Source organism: Danaus plexippus, chromosome 31, assembly GCF_018135715.1.
Source record: "Danaus plexippus chromosome 31, MEX_DaPlex, whole genome shotgun sequence".
In the NCBI taxonomy this organism is placed as follows: domain Eukaryota; kingdom Metazoa; phylum Arthropoda; class Insecta; order Lepidoptera; family Nymphalidae; genus Danaus; species Danaus plexippus.
In genome coordinates this window covers 350,108-375,593 of record NC_083558.1, presented here as the reverse complement: position 1 = coordinate 375,593, position 25,486 = coordinate 350,108, and the positions used below count along the sequence as shown (strand labels likewise).

The window sequence follows — 25,486 nt, the reverse complement described above, 5'->3', positions numbered from 1 at the left end:
TTACAGTTTAAAATAATTTATTCTTCTCCATCTACACCGGATGCGGTAAATGCTCTCTGGTTTACAACTATTTGGTATTCATTAGAGGGGACATTAACATTATCACCTAACATGCTATTATACTTATAACACGGTATTTGGTTTTACATTTAGGGAGGGGGGCGTCCAAAATGGCGTCACCCCCTACGGTCTATACAAATCAATATGGAAGATCTTACAGACTAGTTGTATATGATTGTATCGACCCAGCAGCACGTCATACGGTCGTCTCACACCCGACTCGCCGGAAACGAAGAGCGTCATCATTTCCGGTCACTTAAATATAATGTATTGCGAAAATTTTCATACACTTTTACTTATAGCTAATTTGGAATACTGATTAGGAATTCTAGTTTACGTGAGCGGATGTTGGCCGAACATTATATTAAAAAATTACTAGATTCATCATGTACCAAAAATATACAAAATTAACAATAAAACATGCTATCGGCAGTTGTTTTGCTGTTCTGGTAATGTATGTACTTATACTCTGTGACTTCAAATATCAGATCTGATCCACTCGCGTGGACAGTTGATGGATTTTGTTAGATACAATAATATAAAAAAAAAATGTATATATATATATATGTTTGAGACAGTCTTAAGTAAGCTTTGGTTAGGAAATTAAAGCGAAGGTCCCGTGAGGGTTTCGGCTGAGATTTTGTCAACAAAAACTATTTGACACAACAGACGCGCTATCATCGAACCTACTAATTTATATAACTTAATTGTATGTCTGTCTTTTGTCATGTTCAATCCCTCTGTGTGGTGACGTCATCAGTTCCCTGCCTCCTTGCGCCCGGTGAACGACACGATGGATCTGATGCCCTTCACTGATGTCTGGAACATGAGACATATATATATTAATATAATATATATATACATTATTTAAAAAATGATATTTTTATTAACAGCGCCATCTGGCGTGATAATTGGCAAGTGAACCTTCTTCTTGGATCCGTTCAGGTAATCCTTGTACATCTCGGAGCGGAGATACCTCGAGTAGCTGTCGGACTTCATGAGGTGATACACGTGGGCCTGGAACAGACCAACACACAGATATACAGTATGAGATATACACACGGAAATACATAAAGACGAATTGGGTTATATATATATATATATATAGGATAAAGACATAAGACAAACATATTTATATAATATAAACAAGGTAACCTTAAACTTTCAACGCTCGGGGAGGGGGGAGAGAGAGAGACAGAGAGAGACAGCGAGAGTAAACGATAAGATTGTTAGTTATAAGTAATGTTAATAGTCTGTCTTAAAGAAACACAAAAAAATCCTGGAAAATCTATTTCCACACCTTCCTGTGGGACTCCACAGATTATATTTCTATTTCTGTGCTATCTCGCACATAAATAAAAATAAGAGGCAACGAAAGTTCAAAGAAAATCCTTTATAGCATACTACGAGAGCGTGAAATAAGTTTCTTTGAAAAAAATAAAATAATCTATACCTTTAAAATTACTTCTAATTTATTAATCAAAAGTCATATACATGTTATATATATATTTATGACACATTTTCTCAACACTTCAATGACTACCCCCCATCACCCAGCTCACAACTCACCTGTGCCTGATCGAAGCAGTATCTGTCAGCCACGCCGGATTCCACCCTGACCCGCGTCAACTCCCTGGAAAGAAATAACGTGACAATAGAAAGCACACCCACCCGACCCCCAACAACCCCTAGCATTCAAACTATGATACTACAACCCCCATTTCAAACCCCAAAAACAGCTGACACATCACTAACCCCAACCCCCACCGACCCGTTACACACAATCCTATAACGCAACCTCAGCGCTGGTTAAATCGCTGGGAATAAAAGACATCATCGAAAAGCACGTCAAATCCAACCCCCACCGACCCCCACGAACCCCCACCCCCTCTCACCTGCTGGCCGCGTCTATATTGACGGGTGAGGGGGCGTCCGAGGAGAGGAACTCCTTCCAGATCTCCTTAGCGCGGGAGGAGACGCGCCGTATGGGAAGAGATTTCAGCTCTTGCACCGCCAACCAGAACCTGCGCGATAAGGTTGTTTGTCATTGTTCAGGCGGAAACTAAACCGATTTAGATGTAACTACTCTATATGTTATACGAGATAACACAGCACACAATGTGTGTCGCTCCGTGTAGTGAGGTGACACGGACGATAGATGGCGCTGAGAGTTGGCTCACAAATATTAATTATGTATTATTTCATTAGAGGATTTTCATTGTTTAACAAGCAGAAGCTAAACCGATTTTGATGGAACTGCAGTACATGTACTAACATATAGTACATAATTTTTATCCCCACTCCGTGTAACGACATGCGCGACAGACGGACTATTGTTATTGAGTCGGTAGAAATGTGTGTGTTACTTGAGATTCTCTCCGCTGAACTCCTTGCTGAGGAACTTGGCGAAGTGTTCCCTGCCGGGCGCGTCTCTTAGCAGCTCGCGGAGACTGAACGACCAGCGACGCACGCGGCGGAGGGGGAGGGGCTCCTTACTGGAACACACACACAGACATATATAATTATTAAAGCAACCAAGTAAATCTTTATTCAGCTATCTCATAGGCAAACTGCAATCGAAACAGGTGCAGCCGTTAGGGAGATAACCAAGAACAAAGGGACAGACGGACAAAAATATTATTATATACAAAGCATACATCAATATGTTCACTAATATATAAAATTTTCCAACCATTGCTTCTCCTGGTCCCACAGCTCGGTGGTGTCACTGATCCAGGGGTTGGGCCACTCCGGGGGTGTCAGGAGAGCGTCGTACTCAACGTACTGGGAGCAATAGGATATGAACCTGGAAAATGCCATATATATATATATTAGTTTCAGTTACTTAACTAAGCTACAGCGCCTTAATTAATTGACGTATCATATATTCGTTGGATGTAGTTCTAGATGTTGCAGGTGTATGTTTTACAACACCTGGAAACACTCACATATCGGCCACCTTGCTAACCCTCACGTTCCTTCTCTCTAATCTAGCCTTCAGTATCTCCAGCTGTCTGCGAGCCGCCTCTATCTGCTGTTCCAGGCACCTGTCGTTCTCCAATTTAGCTTGATTCGAGCTTTCACCTGGAAACGATAGACGACATTACAATACACAGGATACGAACTAATTAATTTAAATTTATTGTATTTTATTATATGGACAGTTTTCTTTTCGTCCGTCTATCGCATGTCGCATTACAGGCGGGAGTAATATGGGATAAATTATAAGCCCGGCAGAGCAGCCAAAGATAAAATCCAACCGTATCACATACATTCGCACTCATTCATATATACATATTTTTAATAATATTATAACTCTTAAAGTATGACTTATTCCTTCAACATAGAGTTCAATTTTGTGTGACAATATAAATAGGCAAATCAGTGTAACAAGTCTAGTATTAACAATAACTACAAGAATATTCACTAATTAAAACATAAGGAACATCTATTAACCCCCCTTTTGGGTTAAGCCGCCATTTTGGAAAATAGTATGATTTAATATCCTCACCGTTCTCCTTGAGCAGGTTTTCTGAACTTCTTTGTATGGCCTCCTCGCTTTCCTGGGCATTTGTTATAGTGACTATGGGATTGTTCTGAAAAATAATACACACATATATTTAATCCCAGCCTGCTATCTACTTAAATGAAAAGTTACATCTATATTTGCTTATTTTGATAAAATTAATGATATAAAAGTTTTTAAGTTAACGTTACTCTGATTTTTATTAAGGCCTCTTATTAATCCGTTGATAGGATAGTAACACACGTTACATACGGCGTGATCGCGACGTGTGTGCACGCACCTTTACGTTATGCTGCAGCAGCTCCTGGCACTGCCTCAACCTCTTGGCCTTCAAAGCGTTCACGCGCGACATCTTCTTAGGATCCATTTCCGTTGTATTCACACACCCGGGCTGTGGACGATTTTGTATAAAATATGGCTGACTGTTTGTATATATATATAAACTGTCCATAACTAAAGTAACCAGAGCGACTCATTATAATATCAGTTGGATAATGTGAAAGCTTCATCAGAACAGGTCCAGCCGTTATAGTATACGATACATCACCATCGGCCTGTGCACGTCCCAGAAGGCGCGCTCCTGGCTGTCCAAGACCTTCCGCTCCAGTTTATCACGTTTCTTGTCCACCTGCGCACATCGTGTACCGTTAGTTAGTACATCGCCACATCGCCATGACTCAACACACCGACATTAATACTCTCATACGGTGATAGACTCACATTCAATTACTATACTCTCATTCAATCATTGATCTTTCATGATCCAACCTCCCCAAAGACTCGACCTTTCATGATCCAACCTCCCCAAAGACTCGACCTTTCATGATCCAACCCTCCCAAAGACTCGACCTTTCATGATCCAACCTCCCCAAAGACTCGACCTTTCATGATCCAACCTCCCCAAAGACTCGACCTTTCATGATCCAACCTCCCCAAAGACTCGACCTTTCATGATCCAACCTCCCCAAAGACTCGACCTTTCATGATCCAACCTCCCCAAAGACTCGACCTCTCGTGATTCAACCCTCCCAAAGACTCGACCTTTCATGATCCAACCCTCCCAAAGACTCGACCACTCGTGATCCAACTCTCCGAAAGACTCGACCAGTCCAACCTTGCTCTGAGCCTCCGCCTGCATGAAGATGAACTCCCACTTCCTGCTGAACATCTTCTGCAGCCTGGCCAGAGACTCCGCCTCGTAGTCCGCCAGCTCCAGGCGGGCCTTGTTCTGCATGGTCCGCTTACACAGGTACACAGCTGGATACACATACATATATCAAACCTGATTTATTATAGTTTACGTGTGTGTGCGTGCGTGCGTGCTTGTGTGTGTGTGTATCCATCAGACTCACCATAGTCCGTGTTCTCCGGCTCCCATTGGTTGGATGGCCAGAAATATGGTGTTTGGAATCTATAAGGGCGAGACTAAAATATATAATCTGTCATTGCTTCTAACGGAATTGTGAAGGCATACACGCGACAATATTATAAAGTCAGAATAGGAAGCTCTTTCTATGGAGGTCGGCGTAACGTACCTGTAGTACGTGTTGTCGTTCTTGACGGTGAGGTTGTGGTCGTCGATGGGGAACAGATACCCGTGAGCAGCCAGCAGGTGCGCTATATGCAACGCCTCCCAACCCTCCTCCAGGTTGAGGTGTCTAGTCAGCCAGGCTACCAGGTCAGCTCCCGTGAACACCTGGAAACAGCAGGTTTGAGATCCACGGATTGCTTTGCTTTATTTTATTCCGTTTAAAACCTACATACTCCCGACGTTCCGGTTACTTTGCAGCACCGTGATCATGACGACTAGATGTGGCATTTCGTAGAATTACGCGTATTTAGTGATCCTAAGTGATAATGCTAAGTGATAATGCTCAAATAGACCAAAGCGTGTATGGTCACGACAGCTCAGTTGTTGTAACGACTGGAACGTCACGTCCAAGGAGTAACGGGTTCGTATTTATATCGTTATTATGTGTGTCTGTTCGAGTCTGTTTGTACGTACATAGAATAAAACTCGTCTGTCCATCACAATTGCTGTAAAGGAAACGAAACGTAGGGATAATGTGAGGAAAATTCTCATCGTTCCATGGATTCACCGTGCGGGCGCCGGGTCCATCGTTGCAGGGAGAGGAGCTTCAACGGGGCCTGGGACTTGCGACCCAGGTGTAGGTTTAAGGAGCCCCTATCCAACGCGTTAAGCGCTCTCCTCCTCCACCGTCCAAGCTCCTCTCCTAACCAAATTTGAAAAGAACCTACTAGGGCTCCCTTCGATTCACGTTCCAAGAACGAACTGATGTTTAGTTCTGGACAGACCCAAGTCTTAGCAGGTTGTAGATAGATAGCTGTTCTACCCCTCGCTCACACTTCTCCCGCGTACAAATTTACAATGAACCTACTCTTACTGACTTCGTCAGTGAGCTCGTAATACTTGTTGACCTTGATGGCATGGTCTTTGGGGATGTTGCTTCCCAAGGAACCGTGGGCTCCATTCCCATTCCATTTACACGAGTACACGCGAAGGTCCTACACATCATAACATAGTATAGTTTATACTCACAGACGGTATTTTAGTCATAAAGCTCTTGACCGTCCTCACTGGAACACCCGAGGTCTCATCTTGCATCTTCTCTATGATGGCTTCCATCTGCAAGAGCGCAAGTATTGATGAAGAGGAACTAGATTAATTAAGTCCTGGTGGCCTGGAGGTTAAAGGTCCGTCTCACATACGTGAGGGCACGGGTTCGAAACCTGGTAAGTACCGATGTGATCTTTTCCGAGTCATATGTACTTTGTAAGAGTATTTAGACACCACTGACGGACGGTGAAGGAAAACATCGCGAGGAAACTGGACTTATAGTTTCAAATTATAGGACTGAAATCGCCAACCCGTCTTGAGCGAGCGTGATGATTAATACTCTAACCTTCTCCATGCGAGCAGAGGCCTTTGCTCAGCAGTGGGCTCGCAGGCTGATGATGATGATGATCTAGATAAATGGAGTGGATTTTTTTGCTATTTGCATGCCTTCGAATCACCATAACTAGTCCTTTGCTATGACGATGTTTACCATCTACGATTTAAGCCCACATACCATTAAAATGACCGCCCAGGACTAACCAGCTGTTTAATAAAACCTTGACCTGGATATTCTGGAAGTATAAAGACAATTACACCAACCTTTTTATACACAAGATAGTTCGGCGACTCTTCGGGTGATGGTATAGTCGACATCAGAGCCTGAACGTTCGGTGGTAGATTGGCGACCATGTTATCTTTATCTTTCTTATCTTTTTCCTTATCCTTCTCATCCTTCGAGCATTTTGTTGTGTCCCTGGAATGATGGACGATTGAACCAATAGTACATACTCTTGAATGGGTGTAGAATTTTTCGTCTACGTAAGCCCTACACATAACTTATCCCTACAAGTTCCCGACTCATCAAACCAGATATTAATGGTTTGAAAAATAGTGTATGTCTATCATTTTGTTTGTACTTCTACTGTTATACAACATCCAGAGATATTGAAAGGACGGAACCTTAGTTACAGAAAATTTATCAAGCAATCTTCGTCATATATTTATATATAAAACAAGCCGTGTTAGTTACACTATTTGCAGCTTTTGAACCGCTTTACAGGGTACGATAAAAATTGCTGGAGATATCTCAGCATCAGGGAAAGGACATATGATACTTTTCATGCGATCTAAAAAAATTTGATAATATCCAAAATCTTCCTATTTACTGCCTTTAAGGAGGAATGAAGTTGACCCGGTCAGCTTAACATTTCTAATTTTGATAGAAACACAGGTGAAGTCGCAGGCAAAAACTCATACTATATATCTGTATGACTCCAATATAATTTTTGTCCGAAGACAGCATGACATCACACACATTAATGCTTTAACGCAACTTCGGAACTGGTGTACCGTCATTGGCACTCAGCCTCATTGATACCACCGACCACAGTGACACCGTCCTAGCCAGTAGCCTCCCAACATCAGACAGGTCAAAATATTAAATTTTCCATATAATAAAGAATATATATGTCACATTTTTTATATGTGTAGTAATTTATTATAATGCAAGATTTATTATGTATTAAGATTATATATATATACACACACACATATATATATATATATGTTTTAATGTTGTAAAACCTGAATTATTTTGATCACATATTGCAGATGTCTCATACAATATACTGGTCTTTTAAGTTTTTAACCAACAAAGCCAACTTTTTATATATATATATATATATATATATATATATATATATATGTAGGGTAAATTTTGACTATTTATATACACATCATGTTCAGGACACCTGTAGAAGAATTTAATATGTTCAGAATGACTTCGTTGTACTTTTTCAATCAAAAAATAATTATATTTTACAATAGTTTCAACTTTTTTATTTCATTATGAACTATTTAAATAAATTCTGTGTATATTGTCATTGAAATTAATATTACATATCAGTTTTTTACGTGAAGCCATTCAGTCGAACCAACAAAATGATTTGTGTAATGCAACAAGTTAAGATGCGATATGTTTTTAAGATATTTTCTATGTAAAATGTCTTACTTGGATGTTCCCTGGTGACAGGCTTTTTGCGCCGCCTTTTCAGACGAATTCATTGTAACCATTTTAGGTTAAATTCACTTTAAAGACTTCAGAAAGAACTTGCAATTACTTAAAGCGCAACCAGGACTTCACTTACAAAGTAGATAGAAAGAACAGTTTTATTTAAGAAGGAACTGTGTACTAGTATTTTCTTATGTTTTTATTGTATAATTTAGTATATATTTAATAATATTATATATAATTTACACTTCCCACCGGAGATATACAAGGAAAATAAATTCCTTAATATATTTTAAATATCAATATTGGACTAGATTATCGGAAGTTTCTGTCTTTGGTGTGGATATACGCGATAGAATTATAACAAATTTATATTGATTTATAACTACATTTTACTGACTATTATTTTAAACACTCGTTTTTTAACACAAAAGGACTATTTGGACATTGCGTGAAACAAGTACGTACGAAACGTCAACCGCGGCCATTAATCACCCATTTCTTTTATTTGTATTTTATCAAAAAGGGATAGATATATATCCGTCTATGAACCAGAACGGGCCGAACGTCTAACAGAAATGCAATACGACCAGAAGAGATGGTTATAAAGTCAGTTTAGATATGCCCGTGTAATGTTCATTTTAAATTTGCCGTCTTATATTGAAAGTCCGAATGGCGCATGTGTGTGGGCTTATTGAACGGAATTCTATTTTTAGATGTAGGAAAATTTCAATAATATTGATAGAACAACAGCGTATTTGTTATATTAAATACAATTAAATTTATTTAAATCTTGTTACTACATTAGAAATACATCACGACTTGGCATCATATAATATAATATAAAAGTTTGCGTTCACTTTCAGCCTTGACATTCTGATAAAACATTAATAAATAAATAGCGAATAATTGTTTTCATTCTTTTATAATGTTAATATCTTGAAAAACAGTTATAAATAAATTTTTTAAATACCAAACACAGTTAATACAATATTAAGCATGTATATTTTAGGTCTTAGACATAATGTCCTATAAAAAAGTTTATTTAATGAGATCTAAGATTTTCGCGAGTATTCATTTAAAAAGTTTATTTCTAATAAATAACCGTATGTATTATTCAATAATAATTATTTTATAATTAAAGCTTTAAAAAGCTTTTTTAATGTATTAAAATAATATTATCTATTTGTTCTAGGTGACCAATATAAGTAAAACATTTATTTGATTGTTTCAAATAATTCGTTATTTAATAAATCAGATGTTATTTCTGCAAGTGTTGACAAATTCCTTAACAATGACGCAAAATATTTGACCTCCAACAGTAAATAGCAAAGTTTATGCCTAAAATTCATTTTTAACCAAAAAAATTCTTATTTTTTTTTTTAATCAACATCTAATGTAGTATAAACAGGGCTTTCCAACTACTTTTTGTTATTTAAACGTAGCTTTTTATTAAAATATGGCAATACTTTTAAGCTCTTAAAACTATATTTGTTTCTAATTTAAATTATTTATATTTTATAACAGCATTCCCAGCTCAAACATTATTTTCACACTATTGTAATGTGTTGGAAAATTTATTTTTTTAATCTACACCACTTGTATAACCATCTTATTTTTTTTCATCACAGATATCCTTAAAGCCAGTTCTTTTTGTCTGCCTCAATACTGAGTACTACTTGTTTTTTATTTTAAAACTATACACTCCGTACGTTTCGGTTACTTCGCAGCAACCGTGATCACGAAGACGAGATGAGAATGTCCGTCAGTTAGTCCTGTTGTTTGTGATCTTTTTTTTTTTTTAATTCAAATGAATTCACGCGAAAGTTTTAGAGAACTTTACGTCACCACAGTATATACGTATTTGGTTTTGTCATTTATAAACTTGTCACTTTATTGTCTGGTTACAATTGCGAAGATAATATTATAGAACAATGTTTTTATCTTGTATGTGTGTGTTATTTGTCACTTTTGTTGTATTCAGATACCTTTTTGCATTAATATCACAAAAAATACGCTTTGGTTATTTTACGAGATATTGCATCTCCTCAGTAACTGATTGTTTTATTGAAATTTTGTTTGTTTTCTTGAAAACTAATTGAATTTAATATATTTGTTACTATAAATCCCTGAAGGTGCGCGTTTCGCTGATGATAAATAGTTTCCTGGATCCAGTGTTGTGAATTTTCATCAAAATTATTAGTTAATCTGCTACTAGTCTTAATCCTGTAGTTACATACGGAGATACGTCACGTACGGTGATAAGCTGCTAAGGTTTATGAATAAACTGCAAACGCTTCGTTTTTAGTCTGCCTCTATAAACTTATACTAAAGGTACTGTCATTTGAATAGAGGAACACTCGACCTTTAAATGTCACCTCACTCCAGCATTTTAACAACAGATGGCGCTCTAATATTTTTATAATAAAATACACTCAAATCCACCAGTGAAGCCTGTATTTATTACAATAAAGTGATTGTAAAAGCATAATTTGAGGCCACTCACTTTCAAAACACGAGTGACGAGGTCATCGGGACCTTTTCCTTGTCAATGCACTTGGCATAGAGTAAAGATTACAAAATAAATGCAGACCATACATTGAGCTTACATTTCTTTGTTAGAGTTTCAGTTAGACTGTCCCGGGGCCACGAGTGATTTTTAATTTTTTTAATGTCAAAGGTGGCAAAGGATCTACGGTCTACTTGATGGAAGGTAGTCACCGTCGCCCACGGACATCAGCTACATAAGAGATGTTGCGGATGCGTTGCCCACCTTGATTGTTGAGGAAGAAGGAGGGGTGGAAAGGGTGAGAACAAAGATAGGACAAGCGACTCTCTCACTCATCGGACGAAACGCAACCATTGAAGGCTACTTCACGCCGATCTTCTGAGAGAGGATGGCACTTTCCCGCTCGAGCCAGCCCATGTTCGAGCTGAAAGTATGACCACAGCTAGACTCAACCACCTAAAAAATTTCTTCTTGTTTGAAGAAGCCAGGATCAGCGATGTCTTGATAAACGCACGTGTTCATAATATATCTGGACAACAAGATTTTTTGATTTAAGTGAAAGTAAATCCTCGCTGGACTTCACATCAATGTTGGCAGATGTTTAAAATATGACCGACAGTAATTTTAAAAAGGATACATATTAAGTAAATCAAAACAAATGTATCCATGTAGGCGTAACACTACATTTTAATGAGTTTTACTGAATACTAGAAAGGGGTCCAATAGAATATAACATGGAAAGAGCTTTGTAGGACTAAAGTCTAGGAAGCTCTGGCTTAATACACACACACATATATATACACACACACACACACACATATATATCTATATATACACACACATATATATATATATATATATATATATATATATATATACACACACATATATATATATATATATATACGTGTTTGGGCACTTGCTAGGTGTATTTCATTCCTAGTTATGAATTTCTATATGATCGTAATTTTATTACTGAAGTTCTTAATATTAATAAAGAACCAATCAATGTAACCCTCTCTCTGAGAAACAAAACTGTATTAAATATTGTTAATGGATTACATTAATGTTTAATCCGGTCTCTGAGAGTCTTTTTTTATGTACGTACAAAACGATGTATGCAATGTGTCTGTACTGACATATTTTTCTTTGACTATTTTGTTCAGGAATTCCTCTGCATAACTGTAAGTGATTTGTCCATAGTGGGATGTTTTGCACGAATCGACAAGGCTTGATAAAGATACAAAATGGAAAGTAGTTATATTATAAGATTATGTTTGACTCTTTAAGCGATAACCAACGATGCGATTCGTCTAAAACAAAAAGCTTTATTTATAAGACACGATAAATAGTTTTACAAACAAAATATGAACTGAAGAAGTGATTCTAACCTAAAACAAAAAGACAATCAACAATTAACCGTTCATGCTTTCCTTGGGTGTGCTTATTCAGATTCTTGATTCTAATGATAAAACAAATTTACTGGTTTTATTTTAAACAATGACGCGAGGGAAAAATTATGCAAATCTCTCTCTCGTGGCTCCCTCTACACTCACCCGAGATGTCAATGTTAGCTGTCACTGTCAGATGTCAGTGTCGATGTCAATCTATGCTGTCATATATATATACACCTGGTCTTTGGATAGTTTCTGTATATTTATCACAAAATTACATCGTAACTACATACGTAACTTTAATAGTTTTTCATTTATAACACAATTATAGTATTAACGTAGATTGAATGAGACGGGAGACGCTTCGTGTGTAGTGTGACGCAAACTTGTGGTAAGTTAAGTGATACATTTTTATTATATGTATAGAATAGCAGAGAATTTGTCACTGTGTAGGCATGTTAAACTAAATGGCTTTGAATCAGAGTCATACATTGATATTTACTAATTGAAACAATTAGTAAACATATCAATGTATGACTTGTAATTTATCTACAAATTCATGTTCATTTTTTACGTCCAAAAATCGAAAATAAATAAATAAATAAAAAAGTTTTATATATTATTATAAATAATACTGTTTAATTGAAACGAAACATTAAAAACAAATGATTCAATCAGAAATCAACTTTAATATAATTCGTAGCTAAGTTTATTTTCTGTCACAACACTGAGAACGTTGTTTTTAGGTGATATATTTAAAATTACTAAGAATGACGTAATAAATTTACATATATATATATTTTTATTACGTCATTAATTTATATATATATTTTAAATCTTTTAATATTTAAATAAATTCATGTTCACAATTAAATTGTTGATGAAGGGATCTTTAAATAAGGTGAGTAAGCTTACTTACTCATCATACGTGATTTAATAAATCTGTGGCATGCATTCAGTATGCTTAGCACGAGTTTGCACGAAGCGTCTCCCGTCTCATCCAATCTACGTTAATACTATGTGTTTTATTAATGACAAACTTTAAAAGTTACGTATGTAGTGACGATGACACTTGGAGTAAGTATATCTTTCTATTATTCATATATAGAAGATTATTGAGATAACTATTAATGTGGAAGTTTTACGACCGAATTATCCCAAAATGATGGTAACGATTAGTGTGTGGACGCTATTTTGGTTTTTAAACAAATATTTTGATAGTAATAGATCCACACATGACGTCACGTAAGTCAGGGGCAGAGCTAGTATTATTTTCATCAGCGAGATCGTGAACGTCAGCTGGGATTCAATCAATCCGGATAAAAGTCTGTTGTATTGTTATAAGCCGTGCGTTTTATTCGTCTAGGACGTGTAGTGAATATGAAACAAATGTATCATGTAATGGAATTTGCTATATGTAGGATATAAAATAACTTTAAGCGGGGGATTTATTTTATATATACTATACGAGTAGATATACTATTTATAGCTGTACCGATTTGGATGAAAATTCGTGGAGAGCTAGTTTAGAACTGAGAGATGAACATTAGATACTTTTCATCTCGTGTCACCGAAGAAGATGGAAAAAAACCTCATAAAATCCGAAATCTGCGTATTAAAGGCCTCTGAGACGAAACAGATTTTGCCTGGTCAGCTATATTTGTAATCTTCTCACAGAAGACCGGCGGGAAGTAGTTTTTAATGAGTGCGTTTCGTCTGATGAGTGACAGAGACGGTTGCCCTTTCCTTTTCCCACCCTTTCCTCTCCCGGGACATTGACCTTCGTCCTGCATTAGCCTATGACTGTTTTGAGGTGTTCAACGTGATCCATTGACATGGGTCCAGGGAATGGATCGGGGACCATTGCGAACCCTTTGCTAGCAACACAAAACTCGACTCTGAATTCAGATCAACGGAAATGCTGTTTGACAGGTTTGTTATTGGAGCAAAGGCATACTTCCATCCCTCCCTCCCCCACAATCACGGTTAGCAACGCATCCGCAACATCCCATGTTGCAGATCTCCATAGAAGACGGTGACTACCTTCATCAGGTAGGCCGTCGCGTCTGCTGGTTTGCCACGTATAACATAAAAAAAAAATTTAAACTGCCGCAGACGAAGTAGAGAGCAGAAACTAGTACATAATAAAACTATGCCATATATATAGCTGTCATACTATATTTCACACATACGATACAGCCAAATATATAACATTGTGTGCAAAATACTTAACGAATTAACACTGAACAGATTTTCAAGAAACTTTCATAATTGAGTAGTTTATGAATAAGAAAGTATTGAAATGATTACACTACAGCTTTTCTAAGTTTTATATATACAGACTTGTATATATATATGAAATAATCGTTTGTCGCGACCTCGTTACTTTATATTTCAGAGTCGTTTACTAAGACAAACAAATTATTTTGATAATATTCATAGTGCTTTCGGTCAGCGCCATCTATCGTCAGTGTCACGTCACTACACGTAGTGAGACATGTACATACTGTAGTTTCTTCAAAACAAAATGATCAGCTTAACGGAGAACATGAATCCGAGCACAAGTTCTCGTATTATCATGATGTTTAAGTTATATGTTTAGAAAGCTTCATCAAAATCGGCTTAGACTTAAAAAGTTAGCAATAAGTTGCTATAAAATGTGTAGCGTACGGTAACAGGCTTAGCGTATCAAGCACTTCATGAAATATACACAATTATAAAATATTTACCTGAGACTTTAAGTATCGGATACTCAAAAATGAGGCTATCTTTAAAACTCAATATGAACTCAATATAAATAACTACTAGACTACAACACTTCAAAACTTACCATTAGTTTAAATCGTCACTCCACACGTAGCGTCTCCCGTCTCATTCAATCTACGTTAATACTATGTGAGTCGTGAATGACAAACTGTTAACGCTACGTTTGTAGTTAAGATAACGCTTGGATTATGTGTACAGGACTGATCTCATCTTAAACTATATTTCACCCGCGGTTTCACTTGCATTTGAAGTTTGATTAAATACAAAACAGTCCAAATAAAAACTGTCTGTGACAATTTTAGGGCCGTATTTCATCGGAATTTGAGTAATAATTTTCAAGTGAGTCAGTCAGTCAGTCAGTCAGTCAGTCAGTCAGTCAGTCAGTCAGTCAGTCAGTATAAGTGTGACTTTGTAATTTTAGCGTTGCAAGATCCAAGTGACTGTGCGCGGGTGTGTATGTAGGCATTATGTTCCCTCAATCTCATTACTATACAGAGTTTGTTAAGGGTATTCTAAAGGTGTGTGCACATGAATAAAATTTAAATGTTAATGCTCTTGACTTCAAAATAAACGCTGTAATCTTATCACATGTTTGTAAAGTGAATACAGATATATTGAAGTTTTTTTTTATTAATAATACTGTAGGTTTATAATGAAAAACTCCAGCCTGTATGTTTTTGGTTTGAAGTGAACGCTTAGTAAGGATAATTTTCTAGACAGCGTCGTTATTTAGGTGATATAAATTATTATTTTTTTATTTCGTACAATTTATGAAAAGCTTAACGGATATCGATGCGACTTTAGCCATTCTGCAGGAAGTTATAGGAAAAAAATCGGAAAAATTTCATATAAAAAAATATAAAATATCTCTTCGTGAATCTTATTCTCTTATTATAAAGCTATAATTGTCGTCACATTATCATCAATAGAAACAATGACATGTTCAGATTACGTATAAAAAAACAATTGTTAAACGGAGTCGCTAAGAGAGGCTTGTTTGAAAATGCGTGATTGATTAAAATTACGTTTTTCACATTTTATAAAAAAAATCCTATAGTTAAGTATTTCCAGTGTATTTCCCATTCACAACTGAACCTAACTTATCTTACGGAGTCTCTTGGTTGTTTTAATTTTGACCTTTATATCTTTACCGCTTATTTACTGTTGCTGATCTTCTCTGCACCTGGAAGCCGTCAGAAACAGCTACGTCTGATGTGGCGATACAAATTTAAATGAAGCACAGAACCCACTTTTTCGGAATCGGTTATAATCCTTGATAAACCCTTTGTTATTTATATCTACACTTGAAAATCAATTATCGATATCTTTTAATTGCTTTGTTTGATAAATACCCAACTGCTTCACTTCATAAGATAGCAACATGTACCATATAACGCATTACACGAGACTAGTCACTGCACGCGACTCCGACTTCAAAATATGTTTTTTTTTTTTAAATATTTTAGCTGGCATTGTATTTTTATGTTAAAGGCAGACGGCCGACTTAATGGGCAGAAGTGACCGTCGCCCGTGGACATCCGCGACATCTGTGGCCGATGCGTTGCAAACCTTAGTTATAGAAGAAGAGAGGGGTGGGAATAAGGAAATGGCAGGAGAGGGTACTAATGGGAAAACGGCAACCGGTGCCTTCACTCATCGGACGAAACGCAGCCGTTAAAGACGATGAAGTATCACGCCGATTTTCTGTGAGAGGGTGGTACTTCCCCAGTCGAGCTGTAGTCACTTGACCACAGCTAGCTCTACCACCTAGTAAATTTCAGTGGCTATGAGATATCGCTGAACAAAAGATTACAAATATTCATCTTCTAATAACATAACACGTCATAAAAAAAAAACAATGTTTTATCTCATGTAACATTAATAGAAGCAGTTTTTCTTAAGTAACAAAAAAAAAATTAAAAAAAAATCATCTAAGTCACTCCTCACAACACTAGCTAACTGCTAGTGAAAGTTACGTCAAAATCGGTCATAACAGATAGTACAAAAAATATATATTTTTTACACTTATAATCGTAATGATTTAATCATTGAATAATCAAGTGCTGTTTAAATAGATTTAACAAACGAGTATTTATTTCAAAAAAAAATAATAAATAATTTTAATGTGTATGTACTATCAATAAAAATATATCCTTTGCCTGAAACATGTTTGTTTTTTTTTTTTTTTTTTGGGCAAAATATTACTTTTGTCAATCATTTGTCATATTTCTTGAAAAAACGCATTTTAGTCACTAATTTGTTGTATATAATTAATTTACTAATTATGTTGTTTTTTTATTATTATTTTAAAATTAGTTTTTTAATTTTTTATTACAAAATACACGTTTAATGACGTTGGGTAATCATTTAAAGTCCTCTAATGATTAAATGATTTTAATGACCATGTAGGACTTACGTAAAAAAATAACAGTAGTCAGTAACATAACTATGTAAAATATATTAGGTTTGATTAGGTCAAAACTTAACAAAAAATACTTAATATCGGCGTGAAGTCGCTTTAAAATTTTATTATAACTATCTGTACCGTATAAAATACGTTTATTATGCAAAGTTATAACTCACTTTCATTTTACAACCGGTTTTATCAGAACTCGCTACAGTCAAGGCCGTTTGGACAATTCCTTGGGCTATGACTTATGTCATTAAAATGTCACCAGCACATCATTTGACATTATAGTTTTCCCGCGTTTTTTGTGAAATAAATTTTTCACACATCACATTGGCGACATCTATAAGAAAACGCTAATAACTAAGAGAGAGGAGTAATTTTTTTATGATGACATTGGCGGAATATAATATGCAAGCCTTGGTAGATAAAGGAATTTTTCTTATACCAACCCATGCCTGTATAAAGTCAACTCTAGCCTGTATATATCAAACGAGAGAAAAAAAAATCTTCGGTTAAATTACTTTAAATTATGTACAGTGATTGAAAATATTAAATTAATAATTTTAAGTGATACAAATGACCTTATCTCCGATAAATTCATAGGTTTTGAAAGCGATTAGTTTTTGTGCTACTATTGCATATCAATCAACAAAGACAAGACGAACCATTTTCATCCAGTAATGTAATTTTTGAGACCAAAAAATTTGTTATGAAGCTAAATAAATCAGCTATCTGACCAATAACTTAGTTTAGTTAAAATAAAATCCTTCACTTCAAAAATACTTAAGATGGACAAAATATATAATATTGATACGTGTAGTGCTATACATATTACGACATTTGATTTTTCTTACAAACTTAAATAAAATTATTCACTGAAATTAATTTGAATCTATAAAGAACAAAAAGATATAGCCTTCTCTAAATACGTATGATTTATGTCAGTTTTAAATTATATTAAATGTCTTATAAATATCTTATTACATATATATCGGATTTTATTACAAATTCATTATTTTAAAGACAGGACGCCAGCCTCGCTGACGTCTCTTATGTCACTTGTTTCAGTACGTTTCAGATATTTTAAAATGAAACTTCAATTCTTCTAAATGTTCTTGTATTTCTCGAAGGTTCTTCATAATCACATTCTTTATGCTCCGCACTCGCTGAACTCTGCAGTCCCCTGTCGTGCGTCCAGACGTCATATTTAAACCAGGATTCAAACATAGTTCTATTCTCTTTGATTTCGTTTTACTTTTAACAATAGTAACGACAACCAATAAGTTGTTATAATAATTGATGCCAGTTATTTCCATGTTGCATCCGTCATTGAAGCTGCTTGCGCCAATATATACGTAATCAAAGATATAAAAAAAATTTCACGCTGTTTAATCAAAGGCGTGGAATGCGAGTTGAAATTAATAACGGTATTTAAAACTTGCATTTTATTTCACAAAAGAAAAAAAATCATAAAAATATTTCAGAATTAAGAAATGTTTACGGCATATGAATAAAGTTATTAATGTCGGCGGAACTATTGTATAGATTTCAGGTCGCCGACATTATCTGGTATTTAAAAGTATCATTTTCATAGTGTTGAGTGTTCTCAACAATAATGTTACAATGTAAATGTCAAAAGTGAAAGGACAAAGACGAAGACCTGAGCCATACAGCTTGTATATATAAAATAAGAAATAATTGTTATGTCACATATAAAAGTTTTATTATTAGTAAATACTAGGTAAATTATTTTAATACTTACAACAATATTAAATTTATAAATTTATTAATAAAATTTCGTTTTTAAACTGTTTATAAACATGTAAGTCCTGAACGATATTTAAAAGTCAGAAATCAGATGTAATCTATTATTAAAACTTTTCTAAATTTTGATTATTAATCTATAATTATATCAAAATCGAAATGAATTTACTTTATGTCGATCGATGAATACATTTATATCAATAAAGATTATATGTATATATACATATATATACTTTAAATATTTTTAGGCAATAAGTATAACAATTCGATCCTCGCCGTCATCACTATCGCAGATTATCAAGATATTAATTGATTATATACATTTGTAATGCGACATAACTTGTTACAAACACAAAGTTAACGTTAAGCAAAAATACATTTTACCTAATTAAAACTGGGGCTACATTAACTTGTACAAGTAATTTCGATATTTTTTTTTTCTATTATAATATAATATGTTTGTAATAAAGTTTTGTAATGTTGCGGTAGTGTTAAGAAACTAGTTTGACTGCGTCGGGTGCTGTCGTAACTTAAAGCCGTTCACCGACCAAAATAAAGTAGATAAAACGTATTTTGAAGGTCGTATTGTAAAAATATAATAATTCTATTATCTTATAATTGAAAATCATTGCTTTATTTACAGTTTATGTCGTTTTTAATTTCCTTCCTCCATATAATATGGTTTTATCGTTGAATAATAATGGTTTTAAAATAAGGTATAAATTATGTGTATAAAATTATTAAAACTAACCTAACAAGTTTAATTTAAAGCTTAATTTTGTTAATGGTATTCGAAAAAACCTTGGTGATAGTGGAATAATTTATATTTTTTTAAATGTCAACGTGACATTTGAACTCGAGGTCACATATTTTTATTTTTATTTTTTTTATATAATTTCCATGCATTCATTACAAAATAGTTAAATTTAATATCGAAAATAAATAACGTTTAAAAATTCATTGCTGATAACACTTATGAAGGACGTTCAGCGATTAGCATTGCCATGGTTTGTAATTAAAAAAAAAAACTCGCCGTAATTGACGTTTATTTAGTACTGTTTGTTGTGGCTGGATCTAATGCAGTTGGGATTAGAAATAAAATGCGTTTATTTGTTTAAGTGTGTATTCTGAAAAGCTTATCATGATATTTTTAAACGATAAACTCTTTATATCATATCATTACTCAAATGATAACCTTATCGAAGTACTGTCAAGGTTAAACAAAAACGCGGGAAATCAAAGCCGTCTTATTTAATACGTTACTTAATAGTCACATAAATGTTTTTATTGCCAAAAAAATTTAGGTACAATTGTTTATTTAAAGATAATTTTATTAATAATACTATATTAATATCATATTTATTTTAATACGGAAAGAATTTCATTAATAAATTCGAAATTATATAATTACACATCACTCATAGAAAAACGTCTATAAGTTTAAACTTTAAACTAGTGGTTGCCGTTGACTCCGTTGCTGGAAGATTCCATCATACTCTTCAAGTGGAATGGGGATATCACAAATGCTTCATTCTCCACCAGATCCTTAAGATCTTCGCCGCCATAGGAGAGCAATGGAGATATTTCTACGTCTATATTATCGTCTATAACACCACCGGCCTCTCTGATGTATTTCCTGTGCAGTCTTAATAAGTCTTCCCGCGCGGTCGAGGGGCAATCCTTTTTAGCGGAGTCGGAGTTCTTCAGAGCGGAGAACTCAACGTCCCTCGCTACTTCCAGACATATAAAATTCTCGGCGAACTCAAACACGTCAAAGATAAATTTCTCCAATTTGATTCCATTAGGTTCGGACGGTTTCACGCGGACCCCGTCCTCGTTGATGAAGGGGATCTTCTTGTTTGATATGTGGTGTTTGAGTTTTGATTCATAATTGCATATTTTCTGTAGGAACTGAGCCGAGAAGTAATGGTTGCATATGCTTCCTGCTGAGAATGTCAGCCTGCCGTCAGGATTCCTTCTGTTCGCTGCTTCCTCTGTGAGCTCGGAATATTCCACTACTTTGTAGTAGCCATTCACTCTGCATACAACACCCACAGCTTCACTTGGGGATGACTTACTAACTACTTTGGCGGCACAATCGGCATTTTTACTCTTGCAATAACCAATGAATACTGGATCAGCGACTTTGATGAGGAGATTATCAACAGAATGTGCATGTAGGTGTTCAACTCCCCGTCTAGCGATATCATCCAATATTCCTTGAGTTTTCAGAGCCCTATAGATACCACCATTTCCGTCAGGTGCAGTCGATAAATGATATTTTTCATCCAGAAATATCTTGCCGTTGAAGTCGAAGCAGGGCAATCTTCCTTGGTTGAAGAAAATAATGTTATCTTCATCCAAGCCAAAATAGTTGTGGCTTTTGAAGAAGTCTGCCGTAGGGCCCATAGTGTGTTCTGAAGTCATAATGTACCAGGTGACTTTACCAGATTTGCCAGTTCTTTGTTGAGCCATCTGCTGCACCTTTAGGATTCTTTCCGCCTGAATTTGGAACAACGTTTTCCTTGACGGTAGGCCGACGTCGTACATACCTTTGGGGTATCCGAAGCCTAGTCTAGTCGCCTGTCCACCAGCCAGCAACAGAACACCCACTTTGTCATCACTGATTTGTTGAAAACCTATATTCTCATACTCCAAAACTTTCTCCTGCGACAGTCCAGGCACAGATTCGTAATGCGCCTGCGGGATCGGCTTCAGATCATCGTCGAACTTTTCTAGAATAACTTTTGTTGATTCCGTTGCGCGCCGAAAAATTTCGTTCACTTCCGCCAGATCGAGGTTTTGAATTTCGCTCGCTAACAGTTCCCGCTCGTTTTCGGTCAACTCCGGCCAGTATTTCACGAGGTGTTCCTGGCCGTGGAGGGCGAGCTGTTCTTTTAACTTCTCGTACGACATCCTCGGTCAGCGGTCCGCGGTATAATACTTATCGAGACCGACAGCGGCGATTAGAAAGTACATACTGCTTGTGTTCCGCGTCGAGTGGTACATTTTCACCATTCTCCCACCACGGAACACCTTAATACTGTTTATTTACATTTGCATAACCACGTATTACCGATTCAACTAAATGTCGGTGTGTCAGATCCAACGAGATTTTTGTTTCTATTACATTGAAAGTTAATATTTGAAACAAATGTGCCAGTATTTGCGAATGGCGCAATGTATTACCTAGAAATGTCAATGTTAGTACAACTTGACGGGTACGTTTTTTATCGTTCAGAAAAATACAAAAAATTTAAAAAGGTTATTTAAACATTTTTATAATTAAGAATAGAGTTTCAAAATATGTATTGTAATTTTTAATTTTTAATATTTTATATATATAAATACGTAGAGTTGGAAATACGTTAATAAATCTATACAAACTAATTTTAGGACGTAACATAGTAATAATAAATCATTACTATTCAAATTCAATATATAATTTTTCGTTTCTTATCAAAAGAATGTTGGCAATCGTCAAATTCTGTGTGAAAAAGCCATCTAAATTTAGAATATATTAAAAAAAGTCTTAGTTACACATTTCTTTACTTCTATTCTATTTCTTCTTCTATTCTATATTATCTATGGCATGGGCTCTTGACTAATGTCTCGCATCGTACGAGATGTGAGTTATTTTCTATTAATTATTGTTGATAGTTTGTTAGCTGTGATCTTTTACGCTCTAAAAACTTTTGTAAACATTGTAAAGACTGTATTGAATTTAATTATCCATGTAAATATGACAAAATCGTCAAAGAAGCGAAAGATAATACAGAATCCCGATAGTAACCCCATTTCATTCAAGCGGGGTGCGATAGATGAGAATTGGCAGAAACTTCTATCTAGCACGTTATTTATGGAACAGAAACATGACAAAACTGAGGCGAAAGATAAAAAACACTACACAGGCACCTTCCGGCGAACGAGGAAAGAGAAAAACAAGACCGAAACTGAGGCAGTTGAAAATAATTTAGGTACATTAAATATATCAGAAAAAACATCGGAGGTACAGAGAGACTTCGATAAAAATAAAAATGAAAACAGGAATAAGTTAACGAAATTTCTGGCAATGGATTGTGAGATGGTCGGTGTTGGTTACGAGGGTAATGACCACATGATAGCTAGGGTATCAATAGTCAATAAATTCGGAGACTGCATATACGACAAGTTCGTTAAAGCCAGAGAAGAGGTAGTGGACTACAGAACCAAAGTTAGTGGCATCAGAAAAGAGGATCTGTTGAACGGAGAAGAATTTGCAACAGTTCAGAAAGAGGTCTCCGAGCTGATTAAGGGAAAGATACTCGTAGGGCACTCGTTAAAAAATGATTTAAGTGTGTTATTTCTGTCCCATCCGAAACGTAATATAAGGGATACATCTAGATACAAACCTTTCCGTAAGGTAATGTCCCGTTTTTCTTTATTTATAGTCATAGTTATTTACAAAGTTACATTGTTTCTTACTTGAACGGTCAGAAGTCCGTTGTTCTCTACTATACTATTAGTGTTTCGAGATCAAATCTGTTGAAATTTAATGATTTATTACAAAAAACTGATTAATTTAGGAAATATTCATGTTAGTTTAAGGGTACATTTTGAATTAATTCAAAATTTCTTATACAATTTCAGTAAAAAATGTTCCTATGAGCCAATAAACAAATTAGTACATATATTTTTAGAGGAACAACTTAAAAATATATTGATAAAACTAATAATATATGTATATATATACTAAACTTCAAGTCAACAAGAGTTCTAACTGAATATAATATAGTAAAAATAATCGTCATATCACAGATAACCAAAGGCAGCACACCGTCACTGAAACGCCTGGCCAAGGAGATACTCGGCATCGACATACAGGACGGGGAGCACAGCTCGGTGGAAGATGCAAGGGCTGCGATGCAGATATACTGTACTGTACAGAAGAGCTGGGAACAGGCGCTCAGTGAGAAGCGAGGGTACAGCAGGAAGTTTGTGGAGACATAATAAATATTTTGATACATGTTTGTATGTGGTTTTATTTGATGTAATGTTATGTGCAGCGCCATCTATGTTTTGTAGTGTTAGACTTATACAAAGGAATTTTCATGTTTTGTTGGTAACCAAAATTATGTACAGCGCCATCTATGTTTTGTAGTGTTAGACTTATACAAAGGAATTTTCATGTTTTGTTGGTAACCAAAATTATGTACAGCGCCATCTATGTTTGATCGTGTTGGAGTGGTTCCTTAAGGAGGTTTTGTTAATACTTAAGGAACGTATCCTTACGATTACGTTAATATTTATATCATGCTTATTACAAAAATAAGTGTCGTGTGAAATATAGCAACATTATTATAGTTTATAATAATTTTGAAAGAAAGGAAGTTTTTCTCGGCTTCAATACACATTCTGTGACTATGTACGGAGCATATATTAATAATTGTTTAATATGGAGATGAGATATTGTGTAGGAAGTATCGTCCAGATCAGGTCTATGGACTTTGCCGGATTTATACTACATCTAATCCTGACGTGGAGTTAAATATAGCTTGGGTGAAAATTAAGTGGAGCGCCATCTATGTTGCATTTTGTTAGACTGGTTAGACTTGTTGAACTGCTAAAAATAAAATAAATGCTATCAAAATTATGAATAATGGTTAAGTGGAACTCATTGAAAACTTTTATGTGTTTGAAATTGATATTCATTTATAGATAATGTATTAAATATTAATTCGGTTAGATGTTATCACTAATTCAATTCTCCATTCATAGATGTCACTGTCAACAAAATATTTCACCCACATTTTATGTGAAAAACTAATAAAAATAGTTTATTTTCTGGTTTCTTAATAGGATTTCGTATTTTTATGTTGTATGTCATCAAGAAACACTTGAGACACACTCAAGAAACTTGATTTTATAATCTAATGTAAAGATATAGGAATCGACGACGATCAACCCTATGTTGTTTTACCTTAAATACAAAGTTATTAAATATGAATTTAGGGTTGCTTCTGATTCATTACTATCGATACTTTGTGCTTGATTCAGTGTTACCAAAAGGCTAGCCTTTTTCCGCGATCCAAAGAGTTTGATACGTTCAGTGAGGAATCTTTATGATTTAGGTGAAAGATAAAATTGATAAGGCATTAAAAACTAGTTTTTAGTTCCGTCGTGGTCTCCATAGAAATCACAATTGGATTTGGAGAAAAACTTATATATATGTGAATCAGCAGACAGCGCCATCTATCGTCCGCGTCGTCAGTATCATGAACTACACGGAGTGAGACGGGCTATATGTTATTATATATAACATATTTTATTGTGGTTTCATCAAAGTCAAGTCAGTAACTTAACGTGAAATAATTATGCAATTATAAAAGTTTTCATGTTTATCATTTTATAAAGCTATACCAAACAAAACGGGGGATGCAACTAGTATGTAATTTAAAATTAAAACCTTGTGAAATGAGAATCTATAAT

General features: G+C 35.2%; 3 protein-coding genes across 4 annotated transcripts; 1 reads left to right on the top strand and 2 right to left on the bottom strand.

Annotated features, from left to right (window-relative positions):
* Positions 1 to 8,670, bottom strand: LOC116778502 (regulator of G-protein signaling 7). 2 transcript variants are annotated; one of them, XM_061525863.1, is made up of 16 exons: positions 8,176 to 8,669; positions 6,765 to 6,918; positions 6,147 to 6,233; positions 5,122 to 5,282; positions 4,939 to 4,997; positions 4,701 to 4,843; positions 4,134 to 4,214; positions 3,867 to 3,977; positions 3,572 to 3,656; positions 3,009 to 3,144; positions 2,753 to 2,866; positions 2,427 to 2,555; positions 1,956 to 2,084; positions 1,630 to 1,693; positions 985 to 1,077; positions 1 to 879 (listed from the first exon to the last, which is right to left on the bottom strand). In XM_061525863.1, exons 1-16 carry the CDS (start codon positions 8,235 to 8,237, stop codon positions 817 to 819), a joined length of 1,671 nt encoding a protein of 556 aa, XP_061381847.1. In that variant the 5' UTR covers positions 8,238 to 8,669; the 3' UTR covers positions 1 to 816. The 2 variants fall into 2 exon arrangements, 1 of the variants encoding a protein (XP_061381847.1); XR_009753346.1 differs by lacking the exon at positions 1,630 to 1,693 and having other exon boundaries at positions 739 to 879; positions 8,176 to 8,670.
* Positions 8,671 to 20,254: 11,584 nt separating this feature from the next.
* On the bottom strand, positions 20,255 to 22,130 carry LOC116778399 (UDP-N-acetylhexosamine pyrophosphorylase). Its single transcript, XM_032672394.2, has one exon. It carries the CDS (start codon positions 21,932 to 21,934, stop codon positions 20,471 to 20,473), a length of 1,464 nt encoding a protein of 487 aa, XP_032528285.2. The 5' UTR covers positions 21,935 to 22,130; the 3' UTR covers positions 20,255 to 20,470.
* Positions 22,131 to 22,532: 402 nt separating this feature from the next.
* Positions 22,533 to 24,027, top strand: LOC116778506 (uncharacterized). Its single transcript, XM_032672530.2, has 2 exons — positions 22,533 to 23,420; positions 23,816 to 24,027. Exons 1-2 carry the CDS (start codon positions 22,626 to 22,628, stop codon positions 24,005 to 24,007), a joined length of 987 nt encoding a protein of 328 aa, XP_032528421.1. The 5' UTR covers positions 22,533 to 22,625; the 3' UTR covers positions 24,008 to 24,027.
* Positions 24,028 to 25,486: the final 1,459 nt, after the last annotated feature.